This window comes from Pseudomyrmex gracilis, unplaced genomic scaffold (genome assembly GCF_002006095.1).
Source record: "Pseudomyrmex gracilis isolate BER0280 unplaced genomic scaffold, ASM200609v1 scaffold_58, whole genome shotgun sequence".
In the NCBI taxonomy this organism is placed as follows: domain Eukaryota; kingdom Metazoa; phylum Arthropoda; class Insecta; order Hymenoptera; family Formicidae; genus Pseudomyrmex; species Pseudomyrmex gracilis.
In genome coordinates this window covers 232,802-256,367 of record NW_018020642.1, presented here as the reverse complement: position 1 = coordinate 256,367, position 23,566 = coordinate 232,802, and the positions used below count along the sequence as shown (strand labels likewise).

Here is a 23,566-nt window from a genome sequence, read left to right as displayed (position 1 = left end):
GACATGTTGCTTGTAAAGATATTTATATTTTTAAAAGTAAAACGTACAAACTGGATACAATATAACTGTGTTTTTTTTTTTTTTACAATATAATCAATACAAAACATTGAATGTATTTTCTCTCATAAGGAGAGAAAGGATCGGTTATTACAATTGAGTAACAAGATCAGTACCATGATATTTTGGTAATTCAAGATTGTATTGCAATTCCAACTTCTTGGGCACAAAGCGTCCGCCCAGGTAGTGGAATCTTCCTTTGAACTTGGTCGCGCACATCTTCGGTGCTGTCAGAGATACCAACATCTGTGGCGTTATGCCACCCTCTTCTGGCGGACCATTCTCTACGTGCCAGCCCGAGGGTATGTCAACGCTACAAATAGGAACAGTTGTGGTTTTCAGCAAGTCAATGATTTGGACGAACGGCTCTCTGACCGGCGGTTTGAAACTAAATCCGAGAAGAGCGTCCACGACGACGTTGTATTCCCGCAAACTTGTGGAATCCCTCGCTTTCTCTATCTGTTGCCACTCCAGCACGGGAATGTCATTTTCAACGCATTGATGAAACAATCTTTCGTACAACGCGTTGCTCGGCCGTTTTGGATAGTAAATTTCCGGCGAGTATCCAAAGTGTTTCAGATGTCTCGCGCAGACAAGACCGTCGCCGCCGTTGTTGCCCGGTCCGCAACACACCAGCACCCTGTTCGCAGCGGCGGAACCTTCCGACAGCGGATAGGATTTGGCAATTGCAACAGCGCAACTCTGTCCGGCCAGTTCCATCAGCTGATCGACGCTGAACTTGTAGTTCTCGAACAGATCCTTGTCGATGTTGATGGCTTCCGACTGATTCAGATACTTAACCATTTTGCCGTGTTCTCTTCTCGCGTACGAAACAAATAACTTGCTTGTTGGAAAAACATTTACTTGTTCGACACTCCGAGACCTTAAAACGCACGGTATAATAAAGCGTAGCATCAATCACTGTGCGTTTTGATTACATTATCGCAAGTGTCAAAAGTCAAAATTAAACATTCCGAATTTTGAGACGAGTGATTTAAGCGCCAATGCGTGCGCGGTGGCGCACGCCGGAACTACGAAGCCATCTTCTCAGTCAATCACACACTACACGTGTTCGGTTCTGTTCCGCGACACGAGGGATGTAAACACGCGAGGAAACTTCTCCGCGCGACGTCCAACTCGAGAATTTGTTTGATCGATACAGACTCGAGAGAGAGATTGTTATCATGTCGATCAGCGCAACAAGATCTGGCGTTGTATCGAGGCTTTCTCGCAATTTGTTAAACAAACTTTCAATTATCCGGTCGTCGGACAGATCTAGGAATTGCGTCAGAGGTTATGTCGAACTTCACTCGACACGTGTTTTGAAGAAGCAACGTCGAATATTTCCGCAATTGTCTGTGCGAGGATTTAATTCCGATACTGGTTCGCCGCATCCAACGGAGAGGTACCTCTTTTTTTTTTTTTTTATTGATATGGTGCGCGCAAGCAAGTTGCTTTTAACGTCACGAAATTGTACATTGTAGATAAATGCGGTTACACAATTTTGTTCGCAGTGAACTGAGCCTTGTGCAGTATGAGAAGATTTGCAACGAGACGTTGGACTCGTTAACGGAGTACTTCGAGGAACTACTCGAGGCAACAGCCCACTTGCCGGATGCAGACGTGTCTTACGGAGTACGTGCGTTAATTAAAAAAAAATGTTTATGATTAATCATACGAATAACATTTGACATGTTTTTCGCAGGATGGTGTACTGACCGTAAAATTTGGCGACCCCTATGGCACTTACGTTATAAATCGCCAGACGCCGAACAAGCAAATTTGGCTATCCTCTCCGAAATCCGGACCGAAACGTTACGATTTCATAAACGGCCAGTGGATATACAAACACGACGGCAAGAGTTTACACGAGCTGCTTAATAACGAAATACCGATTATTATAAGAAATCGAGCATGCTTCGATAGATGTGCGTTTAGCGGTAGAGAAAACACAAACTACGATAGATAGTCTGTCTGAGAAATAATGTTAGGGAAAATCTTAATTATTAAAATAACTTATGTGAGTCTTATATAAATTTTTTATTTGTACAGAAGTGGCAAGAGATATAATTTAATTTGTGAAAATATTGTATATATATATATATATAAAATAGAAGGAAATATCTAAGCCGCTTCGTTCAAGATCTTTGTGTAAGTAAATGTAAAATTAATCAAATGAATTTTGTTATATAGCTTGTATTGCAATAAAGAGATCCAATTTTTATAATAACGACACGCGCGCACATAGTTTGCACATTGGTATATTTTATTTATTATTAAATTAATAGTTTGCGGGTGCAAGTTTCTTATTTTTGTTTTTATTATTAAATACACGACCGCCGCATTAAAATATTTATTGCAGTAAACAAGTTATCCTGCGCTTTAATCACTGGTTTATTTATAAATCGCACTTAGATAATTTGCGCACATTCAAACACGTATATAATAAAATGATTGGATAGGCAATAATTTAATGCGTTATTCGACAGAGCAAAAATGGAGATTATGGAGGATGGGAATTTGGTTGATCGAGTGAGGATTTTATTACAACGGGACATGCAATATTATCAGGTACATGCGAAAAATTATCGCGCGCACATGCGAGTAATCGAATCTAAAATTGTTTCGTTTTGCGAGGTATCGAGTAAGTTCCACTTGGCGCTCGCGACGATCGCGAGCGCAGTCTAGGTTCGCATTGGCCAATCGCATTGGTCGTGTCTGACGAATCGATCGATACGTCGAAACGATGTAAACTTTAATTCGATCAGAATTATGAATTTAATCGAATTAAGGTCAAGATGTGAATCTAAACCTGTTCACTAAACGCGATAATTCGCAACAGGAAATGCAAACTGTTTTGAGAGAACCGTTGTGCATACGCATCAGCGGCGGGAAGCTCGATTTTCCACGGCACGCCTCTTTCGCCGCGATTAAAATAGTCACGTGGTGGGAAGCGGACTTTTCGACCGCTTTCAAGCGCGCTTCCGGATTGAGTTCGTCCGAAGATGACGGAATCGCGTCCAGCGTGGACGACAGCGAGGACGGCGTTATCAAGCGAATCCAGCCGAACGAATTTATTTCGCTCGTAGTCGACACAGCTGAACATTTGCTGGGTATATATACACACACTCTGTACAAACAAATTAACTTGAGATTGTCGGAACTCTACGCGCGCACGTTCCTCGCGACCAAATTTTCTAAAGAAAATCAATTCTTAATCAATCAATTAACATATTTGTGAGTTTTCGTGGCTCTTCTATCCTCTTATTGTTTTCGAGAGAATTCAAAAGGTTTGGTAATAACATATATGTGATTTTTTAACGTAAACTCATTGTTTAAACAAAATCGCGCGCGGAAACAGCATGTCGTGTTTTAAAACTGACACTTTCCGCAGAACATCTGCACACGTTGATTCAAGAATCTCTGGATCACGCCGATCTCACGGTGCTCACCGCCACTTTGGGCGCAGCAGCGCTGATACGAAACTGTTTGTGGTGTTACAGCCAGCACGGAAAAGGAACAATCTCACCTCAATCCAAGTATATCTTTTTATCACAAAGAAATTCCTTTCCCGTCTAAAAAAACATACTTTTTGTTTCTTTAATTTTTCTTTTATTTTTTGTTTTTTTTGTTTTTTGAACAGTGAAAAAGTTAACAAATGTTACAAAGAATTCCACGAGATGGCCGAGGCCGTGGCGGAGAGATTGCTCGATCTGCACTGTCGATTAATTTCCTTGTACATTCTTAACGAGGCGGACTCTCTCAGCTGGCACAGCAATAAACCATTCTTCGAAAGGGAGCGATGCTCCTACGTCATACAAATGTGGTGGCTTTACATGCAAGGTAAAATTAATTAATATTCGGCAAACGCGGCAATCTCTCTCTCTCTCTCTCTCTTGAATAAATTCTCCGATCAAAACGCGTTGGCGTGTATGCAAAACCTTTTGCATTAACATTTGCGCGAAAACCGATACGCTAATGTATGTACTTTCCAAGGTACCAAGGCGGATTTGTGGAACACGGTTTCGCCCAAAATGGCGCAGCGTATATTTTCCGGAATGCTAAATGAATCCCTATCCATCCTAACAACTCGATTTATTCACGTAAGGCGACGATATATCTCACTTCGATTCTAGTTTTTCTGAATTAATCTCTTTCAGTTTTGTTTTCTCTTATCTTTGTAAAATGTTTTGCAAGGAGTTGTTATAAATCACACGCGAAGCGAAAGCGATCGTTCGAGCGATTTTGTTTTATCGATTATCTTTTTTTTGTTTAGTTTTTTGGTTCGCACCGTTTTACATATTTATAAATTGCGATTTATCGAACGTGTACGCGCGCGAGCACCTGAGAAATTGAAGACGAGAGAAAAACTTTTTTAAAAATATCAAACAGGGCAGACCGTCGCTGACGCGGTCCGAGCAATTCTGGTCGGACGCCTTCAATGTGCTCTGCTGCACGGGTTACCTCGCCTTGGGTGCGTGTGTCGACAGCAACGAGATGATAGGTGCGCGACCGAACAACTTGTCGACGGCCATAAGAGACATACACGCGAAATGCAACGAACTCTTGATCTGCCTCCTGCTCAGAGGCACTCCTCTCAAAGAATTGTATCAGGTACATTGTGCCGTACATTGTATCGATTTTTCAACAAATCGAATAAAAACAGCACACTATTGATTAAACAAATACAAATAAGCGTATACTATATTAAATAACGTAATTTAACAGCAGAAATTAGGGTGTACTGGTGTGTGTTGAGTAACACGGTAGATTATTCACAGATCTTCCGACACGGATTGGAAAATCTGGCGATAATGCGGCCTCGGCGCGGCCCGGCTCCTTGGCTCTTGATATGCGCTCCGAATTTATTAGGCGCGATCGATTGTCCGGCCGACATTGTGACGCTGTCCGATGACAACGCCGTCATTCTCGAGTTGAATGTTATGAGGCATCAGCCTCAACCTAACTGGCCTCAACTAATGAAAGTGATTATCAACATGGCGCGCGCGCGCTTTTCGTGTTTAGATCTACGAGGTCATTTTTGTTGCAGGTGATATCGATGAACAATTACGTCGTGGCCAAGATGGTGCTGAGGATTTTAGTACGTCAGAACGTGGGCTTCACGTGTCTGGATGACGGTGACGCAACCGACAATTCGAAAAACGAGAAACAAAGCTGCGGTGGTTTCCTATGCAGCGGATTGGCATGCGACAAGTCGCTGAAAATAACTTCGGCTCTGGCGTTGTACAGTTTATTTCACATATTGGTGGTGACCGTTAACAAGCCGGAACGTGTGATTATATCGGCGTTAAAACAAGATCCACATTGGTCTAATTATTTGGACAGACAACAGGTTGGTGTGTGTTTTTTCGATACATATCACTTCAAGAGTTAATTGCGTGCGTTTACACATCCTCTCTCATTAAAATGCATTTAATAGAATATTTGAGAGTGAATTTACGTAATAATTTAAATTAAATTCCAAATTTAATGTTTACGAGTCAATTTTACATTGCAATTTGTAAAACTTTTACTGCCGTACAACTCAGTTCGATGGGCGACAAGTGTGAACGACGCGCATATAATTTAGTTACCATCTAATTTAAGGTCTGGAACCAATCGAGACCGCCCTGGCTCAACGCGCTGGTAAATCCTTTGAAGACCATGATGCAGCCGGTGGTCGAGGTGCTTTTAGAAGCTGCGAGAGTAATTATTACACGTTTTGCCACAAGTACTCTGATGTATATTAAAAAATAACATTTATTCTTCGACAATAGCGTCAGTATTGATCCGCGATTGAAATAAATTTCGCAAACGACATCCAGACAGGTGCCAGCATATATCAAGCTATGTCTCTGGCAATCGGGTGCTTCGCCGAGTTGTACGTGACAGCCTCGACTCCCGTCTTGCGCGCCGCTTTCGCATTGAACGACCACGTTCCCGCGCACTGTCGGCCGATCGGCGGCAACGTGTTGCTTCAGGTGTTATGCACCGCTCTGTATTCCACCCTCCTGAAAGTGTCAACGAGAAACGAGCCGGAAGACATTCCGACTTACAGTGAGGTCAATTGCGAGCTGAATCCTTTTAATCCGTACAATCGAACGACCGCCGCTACGGCACTCGCCGAAGCGATTTGCAGCATCGACGAAGATAACAAACACACAGCGCAGATAGAATCTTTCGTGCTTCTTGTAAAAGACAGGTATTTGTATGTTTTTAATATTTATTTGTAGTTTATATATTTTTCCGCGAATTTTTTTTTTTTTTTACAATTAAAAGCTCCTTATTACAGCCTCGAGAGAGAGAATCAGAATTCGAGGAACGACGAGTTACAGAACATGAATTGTGTCATCGAGACGTACACGGACGAATTGCTATTCACGCACAACGGACGGCGTTCTCTAAAAGTGAGCGAAGCGATCCCTGTCGTCCGGAACGCGTTAACGTCCCGTCATATATGTCACCAAAAAATATAATATATAATTTTTTTTCTGTGCTAGATTACATATGAGTATTTAATCCGAGCGTCCGACTGGGTGTTAAATAATTTACGTTGCGACGAAAAAAGCAGACAGACGGATTTGATTGATTTACCGGAAGTTTCGCCCGTCGTTAAGCCTCTCACGTACACAATGTTCCACATCGAGGACACGTTCTTTGATCAGGTTAGCGATGAAAATTTCTCCAGCACGTAAATCGTAAAATAAAAAACTTCGATATTTCGTTTTTTTTTGTTTACAATTCCAGTTTAATAGATAACAAAAATTATTTTTTGTACCAACCTTATTGTGATCTCTGAATGTTTCAGTTTATGGCCAATTACGAGGCGACGAGTTGGTCAAAAGTGTTGACGATGCCTTTGTCGGTGTCTCCTGCGCGCGTGAGAAGTCAAGTTCTTCTGAGACCGGAATTCAAAACCATCGGCGACCTCACTCACGAAGATAAAGAAGTCGTGCAATCCATCAAAAGGATCTGCTCCTTCATCAGGTCAGCACGTTTTAAATAAAACATATACGTTTAATTGTAATGTTTAACAATACAAATAACACCTGTATTTAAAAAATCACAAACAAATGTTTGTGCAATAAACAAACGCACCCTTTCAAAAGATCTCGCGTGGAGAGATCTTCGTTTATTTCGAAGTATGCGACCACGTAATTTCTTTTCGCTTAAACGTCGCCTTTGAGATACTTGATCAGTGAGTTCGCCAAGCTCTTCATCCGTCTAGCAGAGAATCGTTTTTAACGACGTGGATAAAGTGTTTGCCGTGTGTTTGGTTTACTACCGCCTCGAGCGTCGGTGCTCAAAGTCACACTGCGATATCATCGTGTGACACACAAGTCTGTTGCGCCCGTCGCAAACGCATTAATAACGCAACGCTCTGTCGCGGAAGATTTGTAAAGGGATATGGAAGAATTTTGTAAAAGACATTTGCTGCAGAGGAATAAATGTTACACAGTGTTACATAATAATTTATTTTTAATTTTGCAAATTGACATGTTTACACAATTTGAAACGCGACCCTCTTTTGTTGCGATTAACACTAATTTTTTGCACAGACAATATAATTTTTTTTTCTTTTCAATGTTTTTCTTTTTTTTGTCAATCTTAATTTAATTAACAGAGAGACTAAGGTCTTTTGCCACCATCCCCCCTTCCATAAAATTTTTCGACATTTGTCTCGTACACGGTTTACAGCAGTTTTTTTTCTCAATCTGCTTCGTTTACAGACAGACGTATTGGTTTTTTTTTTTTTTTTTGGTTTTTGTTTTTTTATTATCGTAATGTATAACGATCGTATTATTTGGCACATTTATTCATAAGAACTACGCCTATCAATCGTGTCGGACCAACAGGTCAGCTGTTGAAAATTATATGCACATAGTATATCCCACAGAAATTCTCGCAGATTCTAACAATAATTTTTATTTCTCTTTGAAGAAAATTTAATGTGAGATTTTTTTTAATCGCGCAATTATTTGTTGCGCGAAAGCAAATGGGACATCTTGAATTTTAAAGCGCGTAAATAACAATAATAAAGCGTTACATATCAAAGTGCATTGTGAAAACTGAGAATTTGAGCATTTCATCTGTTTTTGTCTCCGAGAGATTGTTAAGTAACTAAAAAACAAGTGCGTTTTAAATTTGTGCATTGTCATTGAATTTGGAGAAAATCAACAGCAACATTTTCGACAACTTTTGTCACATCTGTCGTTGACAGATTTTTTCGTTCGGAAAGTCTCTCAGGATACATTCTGCTACACATTCTCGCAACGAGACGTCTATTTTTACGTCTCTGTTCCAATACGCGCAATTAAACGGAAGGAACAATTGCGTTCGTAACGATCGAAGCGTTTGTTATCCCACATCGAATGAAGGACTTAGGCCAAGTGTCCTTTTACAGCGCTGCTATACTATACAATTAACAAAAGCTTGTGACAACAATTGTAAAATATCCCCGACACGGCGATCGGGGACAAATCAAAGATGCAATTGTGTTAAACTAAATTGCAAAACAAGATGTGTGTGGAAACGTGTCGAATTTTGTATATCTGCAATTAATTCCAAGATCGCGTTGTTGTAAGGTCAACAGACGGTCAAGTAAATAAAACTCGCGAATATTAATTTTAATAAATATACGCTTAATATTTACATATACAAATAAAATATAAGAGACAACAAATACACAAATTTTCTTCCACGTTCGATCTAGAAGAGTTAACGTTGTGGAATAATTATGAAGAACATTATATATATATATATATAGATGAAACTCGCGAACTGTTCTTTTTCTTCGCCTCGCTCGAATAAGAAGCGTCCGCGACGAAAAATTTATATGCGCACAAGAGAACAACAGCACGAGACGAGAGCTATACGTAATTTTTTTTTTTTTTATACAAGAGAAGAGAGGGTTAAGTCGCGTGTTTTCTTTTTTTTTTTTTTGTTTTTTGTTTTTTCATCGAGAACAAATTCAGAAAAGAGGTGTGCCCGTGGATCAGCCCCGCCGATTAATTGTTGTCGTCGTATCCCGCCGCCGCCGCCGCCGCCGCTGCGTCTACCGGTCTCGGCAATGCTCCCGCCTGAAACAACACACACCGACGTGATGATGCTAATTACTTAATTGCTCGTGAAAATCAAGTTAATTGCTCGCAATTTATTCGCTCGTTTGCTCCTCGAGTTTAATTACGCCGGAGTAAATCGGAGGAGAGCGTTCAACCTGTGCGCGCACAAAAAGGTTTTTTTAACTTCGCGCGAACGAAAAGAGAAACGCCGCCGTGGAAAAATGACATTTCCGGGGATAACGAAACGTCGCGGAAATGAAGCGTATACAGTGGCGCGCGAATTGGATTCGAGCGAATTAATAAATCCCGATGAAAATCATCCCGAGAGTAAAACACTCGACGATAGGGCACTTAAAACACCTTTTTCAAGAAGTAATCGATCATTGGAGGGACGCTATAGAGTTCGATTATCCTAATTGCGTGATTAATATCAACTTCGTGGAAACGTTGCTTCGTGCGTACGAGAGTCCGACGAATGTGTAATTTGGGGGAAAAAAAAATAGAAATGTCAAACGAGCATAAATTAGACAATCTCGTCGAAGAAGAAGAGATCCTTGATGCAAATGAGACTTGCTTAATGCGATCTCGTCGTCGGTAAAAGAGAAAAATCGCGCGCGCGTGATTGAACGAGGGAGGAAAATCAGAGGCAACTTTTTCCGTCTCTATATGTTTCGTCTCGTCGTGAAAGATGATAAAATTACTTTTCCTCGTTATTGTAATTTGTTACGCGCAAAAAATCGCAAATTACGTTCACGTGTTTCGATATTGCTCTCTCGGTCTCTTAATACAGATAAGAATTTCAATAATCTATCACATCGCTTTCGGGAGAAATTTGTCACCTCCATTGTCGTAATTACGAGTTCGCGCGCGGTGTCCTTGTTTTGCGAACTTCTGCGGAGGAGAGACGGAGGAGAAGGATAATGGCCAAATTCGGTAGAACGGAAAATCGTTCCTCTCCGCGCGATACACACGAGTTCGCCAAAGTCGAGAAGGAAACCTACTCGGTCTTTGTCTCTTCGTATCGTTCGAGACAAGACACAAGGGAGGCGGGTGTTCGTTTGATTAGGGTCGTTTGTAATTTCCAAGTGGTCGAAGTAGCAACTCGGAATTTTTTGTCGTCACGGGAGCGCAAAATGTTGCCCCCATTAAATCGATACGAAGTAATCGAATACTTTGAGAATACGAAATAAAGCAATTTTTCGCATTTAAACAAAAAATTGAACACGATAAGAGATAACATTTTTTTTCCAACATCCGTCAAATGGAGTATGAAAACTTATTCCGTCTGAAACGGTTACGTTCTTTGAACTTCCTCGTTGCAGCAGCTCCCGACGCTTTGTTTTTTGGTTTATTTTGCATCGTATCGATCGCAGATGGTTCTTCGAACGTGCAGACGTGATGTTACCACCATCTTTGTTGGAAAAAGGTCTCGCGCGCGCTTCGTCGAGCGCAAGACGGCATAATGTTATTTTGCCAGGCCTTTTGAAGATACGCCCCGGCAGCGTCCATCGCTAGACTTTTCCGTACGACATACGAACGTACGTACGTACGAGCAAATTACGAACTCTCGTATCACCCGCAACACACACGTAACATTTCGCGTAAATAAAAAATATTTGAGGCGCGAAAAGAGAGGCGAGATTGCGAATCGATACGCGTTAAAAAAGACCGGAGACTTGAATATAACGCGATAAAATTGCATTCTTGTTTGATATTGTACATACATGTGCGCGATAAAAGCGAGCAAAAAACACACCCAGTTTCACCCGGCAAACGCGCACACACGCGCTCCCCGACGTTGTCGCGCAATTGTGCAAAATGCAGTTTCTCGTTTATTAAAGCTCATGCGTCAGTTCGCGAAATTATTTACTTTGCGAAAACGCATGGCTTTCGCGACTATATTAACACACGACGGATACATAGATATACGTAAATAAAGAGAGAGAGTTTTTCAAAGTTTCTCCGGCTTCTCTGAATTCCGAATAGAGAAGACGCTCTTTAGAGAGAAAAACACTCCCTTGGAATTATCGAGTTTGTTTCTCTCCGTAATTAGTGCAAACGAGTCCGGTGAATTTCCAGAATGTATTAATACCTCCGTCAAATTGCTAATAATATTAACAGATGCTATATAAGAACACACTCTTCTTAGGCGACGATCACATCTCTTCTTCAAGCGGAACGGCATATTTCTGTACCTTTTTATAAATTTATAAAAGCACTTCTCTCTCTCTCTCTCTCTCTCTCTCTCTCTCTCTCTCTCTCTCTCTCTATATTTTTCTCTCCATTACGAGCATCTTACGTTTATCGTAGAAAAAAAGTCGACGGCTTATACTTAAAGGACTTTGAAAATATCCCATGGGGAAAGAGAATTAAAAAAAAATGAAGAGGCAGGAATTAAAAATAAAAATATGTGCAAATTGATTAATGTCTCTCTTCTATCGGTAAATAAAGAATAATCCACGTTTTTCTCTGCTATTTTAATTATTCGCTGAATATTCGTTAAAGAGTTGCAGTTAATTATCTCATATTTCTATTAATTCTTTCGTGTCACGATATCTTCCCCACAATCGTTCTGCGAGAAGGCGAGCGTACACATCGCGGCCGAGAAAAGAGAGAGAGCTGCGTCACTCTTGCTAATTGCGAGAAAATTAATCTCCCAGGGAATACGCGCGCTACATTAGACTTGGAATGCAAACGGGAGATTCGAAAACGTTGCGCGGCAAAAAAAAAAACAATTCATGCGAAAACAGGCGCGATCATTTCGACAGTTTCAAACAACGTCACAATTCGCCAGCCCCGAAACTCTTCGTGAGAAAAATTGGAAACGTTTGTTTGTTTGTTTGTTTTTTTAATTTCCTTAACTTTGTCTTTGCAATTGTAGTGTTTGCACAAAGTGACGCCGGAAGAACAATGTGTGTACGTAAGGATCTAAAAGTGATGGGTAGCTTGTGTGTGTGCTTTCTTGTTGTTTGCATAATACAAAAACACGTAATGTTTCCCGCGCGAGAGAACATCGAGCTCTCACGCGCGCGAATCGCGTCGTAAAACACACGTATGGAAATAGAAACAAATAATTTGCAAACAAAAGAGCGGAAACTTGTGAGCGACAATAATAATATATCACACTTTAACAGAATAAACTTAAAAATATTTAACTTTGACAATGTTTTGTTTATTTTTTGTTTATTTTTTTATATATTGCAGACTATTGGTTTTTTGTAAGATCGATTTCTCTCATTTCGTAACTTCTTGTTGACTTACATGTTGTGTTCATTTCGCATCCAATGAAGATTATCATTATTATAACTTACGGAAGTGTGCGGTCCGGAACGGCCGAATCGAAGACGTAGCGACGGCGATCGCTGCGACTTTCGGATCATCAGGTGTTCCAACGGGATGCCGCCGAAACCGACGGTGTTCAGCGACGGATTACGATGCGTGCTCTGCCACAGCAGTCTGTACAGTTCGCGGATGTTCTCCGGAGCGCTCTTCTCCGCCATTTCTTCTGCAAAGATTACCAAAGGTTTGATGGAGCACGCGCGATTATTTCGCGCGCGAAATATATGTATTTACGTCCGCCAACACATGATGCATCTACCCCCGCAGGATCAAGACTCTAATCCCGTTCATGTCTACATCGACACGTGAGTGATGTATCGACCGAGTTTTAGCTCCTCCACCCCGGTACGTATTTAAGAAAAAATCCGAAATAAATCTTCTTCGCGAACAATTTTCTCGCGTGCGTCGCGAAAGTTTTTGGTCCCTCGACCGGAAACGCGCGTTGTCGCCGACAATCTGTTTCCTTTTTCTGGATCACACACACGTTTGTTTTCTTGCGTGTTCTATCGCAAAAAAAAAAACATGTAAATCGAGTCAGGTGTACGTGACGCGTCCGCTTTTACGCGAGAACAGAGAGGAAGTACGACGGCACAAGTAACGTCCGGCTTTATGCGATATTAAAACGCTTTTACGATAAGTAGCGTTCTTCGTACGAGCGCGCACGAATTGGCGACTTTTATACGGTTATACCATCGCGCGCGTTATAACGATTATTCACTTTTATTCGTTTTCCCGCATAGATCGCGACCCGTAAAAGAATGTTTCATACCGGCGCCCGATGTTATCTGACGTGGTGTCATTTATCACGCGCGCTCGCGTTTTCGTTGATAAATGCGCGCACATCTGAAACTATTTGCGCTTTCTCGCGTCGAATCGAATAATCGGCCGAAAAGAGATAACAAAACAAGAGAATAAAAATAGAAAAATATAAATACGTTCAAACGTTTTTTTTTCTCTGATTATTTTCAGCTGACGCTTCGGTGAATTTGATTAGTCCGTCAATAAACGCAGATAAAAAGAGACCGCGTTGTTGTTGTTTTTTTTTTTTTTTTTTTTTAACAAGAGGTCGGTACACACCGCGTCGACCTTGTCCGAGAATTGACAGAATTTTCTCGCACATGTTTTCGATGCGCCACAAAGAAAAAATATTTTCCGATCGAATGGACACTTTTCATCTCTGTGAAAAACTTGCGTGGTAACAATTCGAGGACGATGCGAAATGTATCGGCGATGCGGTTAGGCGAAATGTATCGGCAATGCGGTTAGGTTTGGAAAACCGCAGCTCGTACATGTGTATATGAGTGTGTGCGCGCACGGTCGATCGAGTAAATCTTGCAAAATAACTTGCAAAATACGAGGAAAAAAAAACTCCATCGTTGCGACGCATTTTCGATCTTTGTGTCGAATGCGAATTGACAAATTTCTTTTCGCGCGAACTCGACGCACACGTTTGCGTAGTCTCACCTGTTGACTGTCATAACGGCTACGTCATCGGCGTTTATAATGCGAATCTCACGTTACGTTCAACTTTATCGTCTTATTCGCGCGACCGAATTGGCCTGTTTGCTCAGCTAACAGCTTCCGCGACGCGCTTCTCTCTTCCGACACTTTTGCAATTAGTAAATAAAAAAAAAAAAAAAAAAAGGGATAATCTTGTATTCGTTCCAGATGAAAGAATTGACGTATTAACATTTTTATTTAAATGTCGGAAAAAAGCCTTCGGGACGAATGTATGCATTGAAGTTGTCTTCGAACAAGATCGAGCTGTGTGCGCGCCGAATACCGAGGAGGAAATCAAATCGCGATTTGTCGTGAGAGACGAAAATATATATTTCGACACAACTCCCCTTCGGGAAAGACGCGCGATCTTCTCTTATGAGAAGCGATTATCGAAGAGAGAGATCGTGAGGGCAATCATAAAAGCGTGACGATCTATAACGCGCGGCCACGCAAACCGCGATTTGCGGCGGCAAAGACTGTATCATCCCGGCGTTCGTGTGTGTTCACAGAAAATTATATAAAATTCATTTCTCTTAATCTCACACACACACACTCTCTCTCTCTCTCCACGCTAATTAATTCTCTACGCGAATTGTAACATTTGAAGTAAATATTCCAGCGCTCTGATTGCGCTTCAAAAACAAATCCTCTGTCTTCTTTCTCTCTCTGTGCATATAAAGATTAAAGAATTTAATATTGAAAAAAACCCGACGATCGCGAGAGCGGAATCCTCTTACGGCAAGGATGCAAAACTTTTTCCACGTGGCTTTACAATGTAAAATACACAGTTTTGTTTCAGACGTGTTAAAAAAAGATGTTTAATCTCTTTCTTTCTTTTTTCCTTTCTCTCTCTCTCTCTCTCTCTCTCTCACGTGCGAGGCAACGAGACGAAAACGACGTCGTCGCATTAACGAGTGCAATGTGACGGAAAGTTTAATTATACTTATTTTCGCGTTTCTCTCTCTTACACAAGCGCAACGATGACTTAATAAGCCCGTCCTACGCGATATCGTTAATTATTATTATACGGCTCGAGAGAGAGACGCAGCGGCGGCGGCGACGACGGCGACGGCTCTCGCGTTGATACAACGGCATTACCGGTAATGGAATACAAAGCGCGTTATCATGCCAAGTGAGAGGGAGTAAAACTTTAATGAGACACTCCGCGCTACGAGGGAAATAATTCAGCGACGCGTCGAAGAAGCGAGGCGACTTTGTGTAAAAAGCGCGCGAGAAACAACTGCTCGTGTTGCAGAAATCGCGCGAGCGGTGATTTTGTCCGCGTAAATGAGCCATCGATGGAAATTGATACGTAATCGCGAAATTGAGAGAATTCGCTGCGGGACGATTATCTTTTTTTTTTTTTACGGATTAACGACAAAAATCGTTAACCGTGTACGCGATCCGCGCGTCGGCGGATCTTCTCTTTAATCCTGAAAAAAAGCAGAAAACGCGGCGCGATCAAAGGACGCGAGATCGTCGCAGGTGGTATTAATCTCCGAGAGGAAAAGAGAGAGAGACAGTTTTTCAGTTTCTCACGATGACCCGTCGGTTGTGTTTTTCATCAATCAATTCGCAACGCCGCGAGATAATTCACATCCGAAATTGTGTTTTCACGGGGAGAATCTCTTGTTGCGCGTTAAGTCTCCTTAAACAATCGCAACGGACACCTCGTACAATGGACGTGGAGTGAAACGAGTGTGATGATTAAAAAACGACTTACCTCCGTAATCCATGTAATTTTCGGTGGCGTGCACGAGACCGATTGTCGCCACCAGAAGAACGAGAATTGCGCAGCGTTTGACGACGTACATGATGCTCATGTTCTCTGCAATATCAAGAAGACGATTCTTGCGATTTCTTTTTTCTTTTTATTATTATTATTTTTTTTTTGTTCAATCGATCCCGCAGAGTCCGTGCGGAACATATGCGCGGCGAACGCACACATGCGAGTTACGCGTGTTATCTAATCGAGGAACAGTGCTTGCGTTTATTTTTTTTTTCTTTTTACATTGTAAGAATAAAACGACGTCGTCGAGTGTTTCGAACAATGAGATACGCAGAGCGCGTGTCATGTGCGGTGCGCGCGCGCGTCGGTTTCGCTTCCGTACGGTTTGCTCTTTGCAAAAGGGAAGGAAGCGGAGGTGAAATTAATATTAAACGTCTGAGACAATTTCTCCCACATTTGACGGGAGAAGATAAATTCGAATGTGACACAACGTTTGCGGTTCAACAATCGTCGAGTGCGGTCTTTGCCGTTGAATAACACGAGAGATATCGCGAGTGAAGCGCCCTTCTCTTTGGGGAGAAAGCGTCATTATAATAATTTTATCTCCGCGCAACGCGTCGTGAATCTTTCCTCGCAAAGAGCTGACATCCGAATGTGATGTCCATTTTCGAGTTACTTCGTCTCCGTATCCCTTATTACGCGAGCAAGTCAACCTCGTTACGTTATTCCGCACGGGAGTTATTTTCTCGTTGTACTCGCGTTTCGACGTAAGTTTATCAGATCAAAGATCTTGTATCTCTAACGTTGTTGCTTTTAGGACGTTGTTTCATAAAGAGTTGGAAACAAAAATTAAATCTCCAACGTCGTTAATAAATTTCTTTTCGGTCGCGAGTGAAAAACGAAGTGTTAAGAATGTTATCGGAAAATTCTTCGTCGAGTCATTCGGGAGAGGGTCACAGGGGAGTTGCGAGCCTACGCCCTCGATTCTCAAAGGGCCGCATTATCGATGTCGTCGCCGTTAAAATATTAATGAGCGATGTTTTTTTCCGAGCCGAGTAACCTAGTCCGCTCTATCTCAGCCATCTCGTTGTATTTCTATCGGACAACGAAGGAATTAAAAAAAAAAAAAAAACATCATCAACATTGAGACCGCACTGTCTGAATAATTCATCGAGAATTAATTGATTCTATACTTAGGATCGCGCGGCTCGTCACGGCGAGCAAATTACGTTCTCGAAATTGGGTGCAAACTATGTTAATTTGTTCACTCCGAGTTGTGACTCGAAAAGTCGCGATATGATTTTGACACACGCCATTTGTTGCAAATTCACACTCGCGCAAACGGAGAAGAGATTCGAAAGCGAGCGCCAAGCTCTATGTTACGTACGCGACGTATTCATTCAGAGAGACGATCCCTTTACATCGCGACCGCAGGACGCGAGCGAGAACGACTCGACCTGTGCGTGACACCTGTGCGCAGCCACGTAATCTGAGCTTTCTATCCGTGAATTTCGTCTACGAGCTGACACACAATACGAGCAGCCGCGTAAACGTCTCTTCAACGATTTTGTTTTTGTAAAATTGAAAGTTTCTACTTGAAAGATAAATGTTTCAACGAGGCCGGATATTTACTAAAGAAATAATTGTCTTAAAAAATATTGAAAACATTACTTATTTAAAAATTATTCGACCGTTAATAATTTTCTAATAATTGATCATTCTAATTTTTAATGATATTCCGATTATTAATAATTAATTAACAACAATGTGTAATTAATTATTTATTTCCAATAATTATTGGAGTCATTGGGGGATTTTATAGAACATTTTATTTTCATTTTTCCGACGCTACTAGCAAAACACTTCATTCTATTTATCAGAACAAAAACATTGCATATAAATAACATAAATATATGCGCGTATACAATATAATGCAAATATACATACGATATGTAATTTTCATTCCCGTGTCGCTCCGAGAGTGTTTGTTTCAAATTTTTTTCTTTCGCGCCTATTAACATTCGAGCGATATTGTAACACGGGGCTTTGTCCATACGAGTAGGACGAATTGCTTCGTTCGGCCGCGAGAAAATTTATATTATGAATAAATTACGCGACGTTACATCCGCATCTTTTGCTTTCCGCGTGTTTCGCGACGAGTTCTAAATTGATATGTGCGACAGATACTCTCCGAGTTGCCGATTTCCAACCCCGGCAATTTCTAGCCGAACGCGTCGTACATTGATTACCCGCACCGCGCTTATCGATGAGGAGGAAGAGGTAAATCCGTTTAATCGTTTCGGGTATTCACAATATCGAACGCACACGCGCATTGAACAAATATACAACACCTAATGCGCGATCATGCGTATAATTGCCTTCATATAACGCGAAATGAGTAAAAAATTTCAAAACTTTCTCGCACAATTTCTGTATTTCTACATTAAATAACGACGCGCATATAATTAAATTGTAGATTTAAATTTTGTCGCGCGCGAAACTATACGCTCGCTGTATTATTGTTTTCGCTGAATTTGAAAATTCCTCGTCCGTTATATATGCGCTTTTGTTTTTTCTAAATTCGCGTATGGAAGGTCGATGGAAGGAAGTTTTTTTTTTTGTCGTCGCGGAAATGTGTTTGAATATTTATCGACTGTAGCAAACGGACGACGAGGCAAAGTGTTCTCGAGATTTTTCGACTCAAGTGAGAAAGAAGCGAGACGATAGAAAAATTTCGAAGTCTCGCGATGGGACGGGAAACGCGGGGGAATACGATATTTCTCAGCCCCTTGATTAACGGCAATTTGCCTGCCGACATTTCCGCGGTAATAATTGCCCATTCTTTTGCTCGGAACAACGTACACTGCGGAAGCTTTTAAGAAACGTAAATAATTTACAAGCGATGATGGCAAAATCGCATTTGTATTTTTTTTTTTTTTTCCTCACTGGCTGCGTTCGCGTATCTTCGTCGCGAGCTACGGTCTTACGTTGGTTCTTTAAACATATTTGCTCGCGCTCTCACGAGGAAAGGCGGTCAAATTGATTGTATAATCAGCGAGTGGCAATTAAGCCGCGGGATGGGGAAGAAAAAGTCGCGGACAAAGATTCTCGCTCTCGGACTCCCTGTGTTCATCAATTTCCACGTAACGCGATATCCGATTGATAATTATCTCCCTAGCTTTAATTAATCATTGTTAGACAAGAGGAAAAGCGAGCCTATAGATTGTTCGTTGCGCAATAGCGAAAGATATCGAGATATTGATTTTGGATATATCGCTTTTTGCATAATTTTACGTGAAAAATCGCGTTTCAGCTTCTCTCGGCCGCGTCTTCTCGCGAAATCTCCATTTACGCAACAGATACTCTTCGATTATACAAGTATCGATTTTGGCTTCCGACAATTACTTATTGTCCCGTTAAATTTGCAAGCTGCTGGCTCGCTTCGGATGACTTTGATCACATCGGGGACGCGCGCGCGCGCGCGCGTTTAATGCGCGTGACATTAGGGCGATGTTTAAGTGAGATGAATTTCGGTCGCGCACACAGTGTACTGACCGATATTACAAACGGTATTACAAACACATTTAAAAAAATCGGAATAAAACAGAGAGCTCTGTGCGGTTGGTAAAAAAAAAAAAAAGCTGATTTGCGAAGATACGCAACGTGCGAAAAGTCCATTTCGCAGAATTTTGCGTTTCAAAAATATTTAGTATCTGTGCGTTTTAGCTTTTAAAATTCGCACAATGTTTGGCTCGCGCGAAAAATGCATTTGTATCTGAAGCGAAATCGCTTCTTTTTGCTTCAACTTGTTGCTCTAGGCGGTCGCTCCAAGTGCGCGGTTCGTGTTGCGATTTACGACGGCAAAGGGCTCCGTCGACCGAATTAAATTGTTTAAAGCATCCTTGCAGCGCGGGGTTTCGTTTAAACGCAACGTGATCGGTATGTGAAAACAATTGTGATCTGTTTTGTCTCGTAAATATTTAATCAGTCACGAAGTCGGTCCGGAATCTTATCAATCTTGCGCCTTCTCTATCCATTTTGTATCTTCGACGATCCGTACGTCACTAATTTATCATCCGTCGCGTCGCGATAAAAAAAAAAAAAAATAACAGTGGTTACACACGGCGCCCATGTATTTTCGCATGATTATGTCCATTATTTTGTTATTATACGCGTCAGGATTGTATCCATTATTATACGCGTCATAATCGTAAAGACTGCACATTCAGGTTTTATGGCGAATATAAAGTGCGGATTTTCTTGAAATCGCCGTTCATCGGATGAAATAATTTATTATCGATTTATTTTGATCTTTCGCGCGCGATTCCGATCGTCTACGATCGGATTTTTGACGTGTAGCAAAAAAAAAATACATTCAATTCGTAAGACGTGCAATTTGCACTTTGTGTGAAAATTAGTAACGGAACAAAATTGTCAGAATCTTCGCGACAAATCGACGAAGAAAAAGACGAGAGAAGAGTTTCCTGAGTTAACTGTCGCGAAATAGTTTCTACAATTTCCCAAAAATTACGAGAAACGTATCTTTTGCATTAAAAAAAATTGAGTATACGAAATATATTTGCGAGAAAAGACCAAGAGAAGACGTGTATGATTTTTTTTTTCGATAAATCGTCAAACTCACCACGTTCAAATTCCTGAGGGTCAGACTCGGACGATGATGAAGTACAAGCGCGGAGATTGACTGGCTCGTGCGTTACGACGGTAATGATGCGAAGTGTGGCCGATACCGAGTAACCCCCTCTTTATATATATGGGAAGCCGCCTCTCTCTCTCTCTTTCAATGGGGGATGCGAGAGGGTTGGAGGGAGAGAGAGAGAAAGAAAGAGAGAGAGAGAGAGAGAGAGGGCGCACAGGTGGCGGACACGGGGCGCAAGCGTTCTCTTCTTGCCCTGCTCTCCTTCATCCCTCTCCTGACTTTGCGACCCCCCGTGTCCGCGTTGACGGATGGTGGAAGGGTGAAAAGGTTTTCGCTCGGAGAGATAGATAGAGAGAGAGAGAGAGAGAGAGAGAAAGAGAGAGTTACGCGCGCAAATTCTCTCTCTTTCCAGAAATCGTCTTCATTAAAAACTCATTTGATCGCGAACGCGAGTCGCGATTATCATCCCAGTGACGCGATCACGACGCAGAATGCAAGTAGTTCGTTTTACGATTGGTCGGACACAACGTTCGCGCGAAACGAGAGAATGACGTCCGCACGCGCGTGTGAGAAACAGCTGTGAGGAGCAAAGACGAAGCTAAGATCTTTCATGTCAGATTCAAGGGATTCGCATCCTTTTTGTCTGATTGCGAGATACGACGGAATGTATTTTTTATAGAAGCTATATGAATTTTTCAGTTTTTGACGAATGTCGTACGCTTTTGTTTTCTCCGCAATTAAGATCCACACATACGCGATATTTTGTCGGACATCGTCTCCGACAGTTCTCAACGTTGTGCGCGTAAATAAAGTTTTTATCTGATAGAATCGTGGAATCACACAAAAAAAAAACATTTTTTCTGTCTGATAATTTTATCTACAAATAATTGTTGTTTTACGGGGAAGATAATAAGAGAAATATGGGGTTTCTTTTACAGAAGGAGTTTCCAAAATTATAAAAATTTAACTTTTGCAGTCGTGCTATTCTCTCTCTCTCTCTCTCTCTACTGACCTTATTTCTTTCTGCAGAGGTGTCTGGGCTTTTTATTGCTCATCCCTTTCCTGAATTTAATTGTACTTTGTGTTTGGACGTTCTGAACGAACCACGTGGCGAGAAGAGCGAGAAAAGGACTACTTTCCGGCTTTTAAAACTGGAATAATTAGCGGCACTGTTTTCATAAATCTCCATTAAAATCACCGTGACCTTTTTTGCGTGGGCGAAAGCGCGCGCTCATATCGCAAAGTATTTAAAAAATAAAAAACCCCAAAAAAAACAAAATCTCGCCTCACATCAAAAAGTGGAGCGCGGAGGCTGACAGATGCGGAGGTTGTTTTTACTTACGCGTGATCCTTACAAGAGAGGACCATCTTCATTAAGAACCACCTCTTCGTCTCTTTGCGCTTGCGAATTGCGTCATCAGCTGCGCGCGCGCTAATGTTCAACGAGACCGTGTAACATTTTTTTGTTTTTGTTTTGAATTTCACACGAATCTTGCCTGCGGTAATGCGAAGCAGCATCTCGATGCTCCCACGAATCTTTGTCACGTAAAAGATAGTTTTTTTTGCGTCTTTGAGATGTACGTCAGCGTCGGCGTCGAAGATGAAAAGAACCGAAAAACTTCATACGCGAGCTTTCAAATCTCACACGGTCGGTAGCCATCGGGCCAGCTATTTCGTTAATGAGTCACGCAACGCGATTGTATTTGGACATTGTTGTATCAATGTCGCATCGAACAATTCAGCGAGAACATTTTTTCTTGTTTTAGATTTTTTCTTTCGTGTAAAATTACGCGCGCAAAGCTATTATTATTTTAAACGCAATTTTGTTGCGCCCGATGGAATTTCTATCTTTCGTTTGTTTTTGTTTTCGACACACACTTGTGCGTAAATTTCAGTCACTTGCCGCGCGACGGTACCCACGCGAGATCAAGCGCGTACAACACCAGGGTCAAAATTGTTATTTATTTATTTCTCTTCTCTTTCTCTCGTAGTTAATCTTCCGTTTTGTTTTTGTTTGTTTGTTTTTTTTTTTTTTTGAACGCGTACGCACTTTGCTAACGGTACATCTAAATTGAAAATCTGCATTGAAAAGCCTTCGCTGCGTTTTCGAAAGCGTTTCTTTCGAATAAAACTCGCTTGTCAAATCGCCGAGAGATATGGAGTGTATCTCGAAACTAATTCAATTTCGATACAATACAGAAAAATATTTCTCAAAGCTGCTCTTTGTCTTCGTCGTCCGCAGTCATATAGTTTGTTTTATTTAATTTTTTTTTTTTTTTTGCTCTAACAGATATAGAGAGATATTGTTGCTCGTATCGCGTCTAACAGATGGGATTCTATCGCGCACAATAAAAATACGTGCGTGTTTATCGCTTATCAGCAGTTTCAATCCATTGCTGGGAATGGCTATTTATTTTCCAAATGAGATACAACTTTTCTTGTTGCGAAAAAATTCGCGATTTATAATTTTCACCTTGTTTACCCGCATTTGCAATATTGCAAACGCACGAAGTTCCTGATAAAATTTAATTAAAATTAAATGCAAAAAAACGGCAATTGCGAACCAAAACGCGCGGAATGTTGCGCAAAAATTAAGCGGACTGTGTGTCAACGTTTCGATTTTTTATTCAAATCTTTTTAAATTGATGAACCTGCGACAATATTCATCCGAGAGTTCGCTTTTCATTTTGTTTAAAAATTTAATTAAATTTAATCAAATTTAATTGTTGCTTTTCATTTTGCTTAAAAATTTAATAAAATTTAATTAAATTTAATTGTTAATTTTCTGTCTGATAATGTCGTAATTACCACATCCGCGAAATTGTCTGTAAAAGAAGGATCTGTTGGAGATCTGTCAGGGAAATCCTTTCTACTAACGACTCGACGCGGCCTTAGCTGAGAGGCCACTTTGTAATAACAACAAAGAAGCGCACGTGAATTTGACAATTATTATTCCGTTTGTCAAATTGCGCCGAGCGTTTCTCATTCAGTCTTTGTAACGGGAATTAACTCCTTTCATTTACCTTCTCATCTTTGAAAATCCTCTCGAGTCCCCGGCGAACAGGGCGGCGCGCAGTCGACAATAATTTTGCAATGTCACACAATTAACTAACCGAGACATGACAGATTTTATTAAAGTGAGCGAACAAATGAGCGATTATTGTGAGCAGCGCAAATTGTATCACAGACAATGTACGTACGATCGTTCGCTATCTCCTCGCG

General features: G+C 41.2%; 4 protein-coding genes across 4 annotated transcripts; 2 read left to right on the top strand and 2 right to left on the bottom strand.

Moving 5' to 3' along the window:
* Positions 1-54: 54 nt before the first annotated feature.
* On the bottom strand, positions 55-1,067 carry LOC109854039 (NAD(P)H-hydrate epimerase). Its single transcript, XM_020426730.1, has one exon. The coding sequence runs from the start codon at positions 970-972 to the stop codon at positions 148-150; it is 825 nt and encodes a 274-aa protein (XP_020282319.1). The 5' UTR covers positions 973-1,067; the 3' UTR covers positions 55-147.
* A 68-nt stretch (positions 1,068-1,135) lies between these two features.
* On the top strand, positions 1,136-2,116 carry LOC109854040 (frataxin homolog, mitochondrial). The gene is made up of 3 exons (XM_020426731.1): positions 1,136-1,462; positions 1,572-1,692; positions 1,763-2,116. Exons 1-3 carry the CDS (start codon positions 1,242-1,244, stop codon positions 2,024-2,026), a joined length of 606 nt encoding a protein of 201 aa, XP_020282320.1. The 5' UTR covers positions 1,136-1,241; the 3' UTR covers positions 2,027-2,116.
* A 437-nt stretch (positions 2,117-2,553) lies between these two features.
* Positions 2,554-7,086, top strand: LOC109853982. Its single transcript, XM_020426619.1, has 13 exons — positions 2,554-2,628; positions 2,900-3,170; positions 3,452-3,596; positions 3,701-3,900; positions 4,054-4,160; positions 4,450-4,671; positions 4,839-5,042; positions 5,108-5,410; positions 5,665-5,763; positions 5,883-6,259; positions 6,350-6,464; positions 6,558-6,722; positions 6,866-7,086. The coding sequence occupies exons 1-13, from the start codon at positions 2,554-2,556 to the stop codon at positions 7,061-7,063; spliced, it is 2,481 nt and encodes an 826-aa protein (XP_020282208.1). The 3' UTR covers positions 7,064-7,086.
* A 714-nt stretch (positions 7,087-7,800) lies between these two features.
* On the bottom strand, positions 7,801-20,413 carry LOC109854005 (short neuropeptide F-like). Its single transcript, XM_020426669.1, has 4 exons — positions 20,330-20,413; positions 15,682-15,786; positions 12,431-12,624; positions 7,801-9,137 (listed from the first exon to the last, which is right to left on the bottom strand). The coding sequence occupies exons 2-4, from the start codon at positions 15,779-15,781 to the stop codon at positions 9,066-9,068; spliced, it is 366 nt and encodes a 121-aa protein (XP_020282258.1). The 5' UTR covers positions 15,782-15,786; positions 20,330-20,413; the 3' UTR covers positions 7,801-9,065.
* Positions 20,414-23,566: the final 3,153 nt, after the last annotated feature.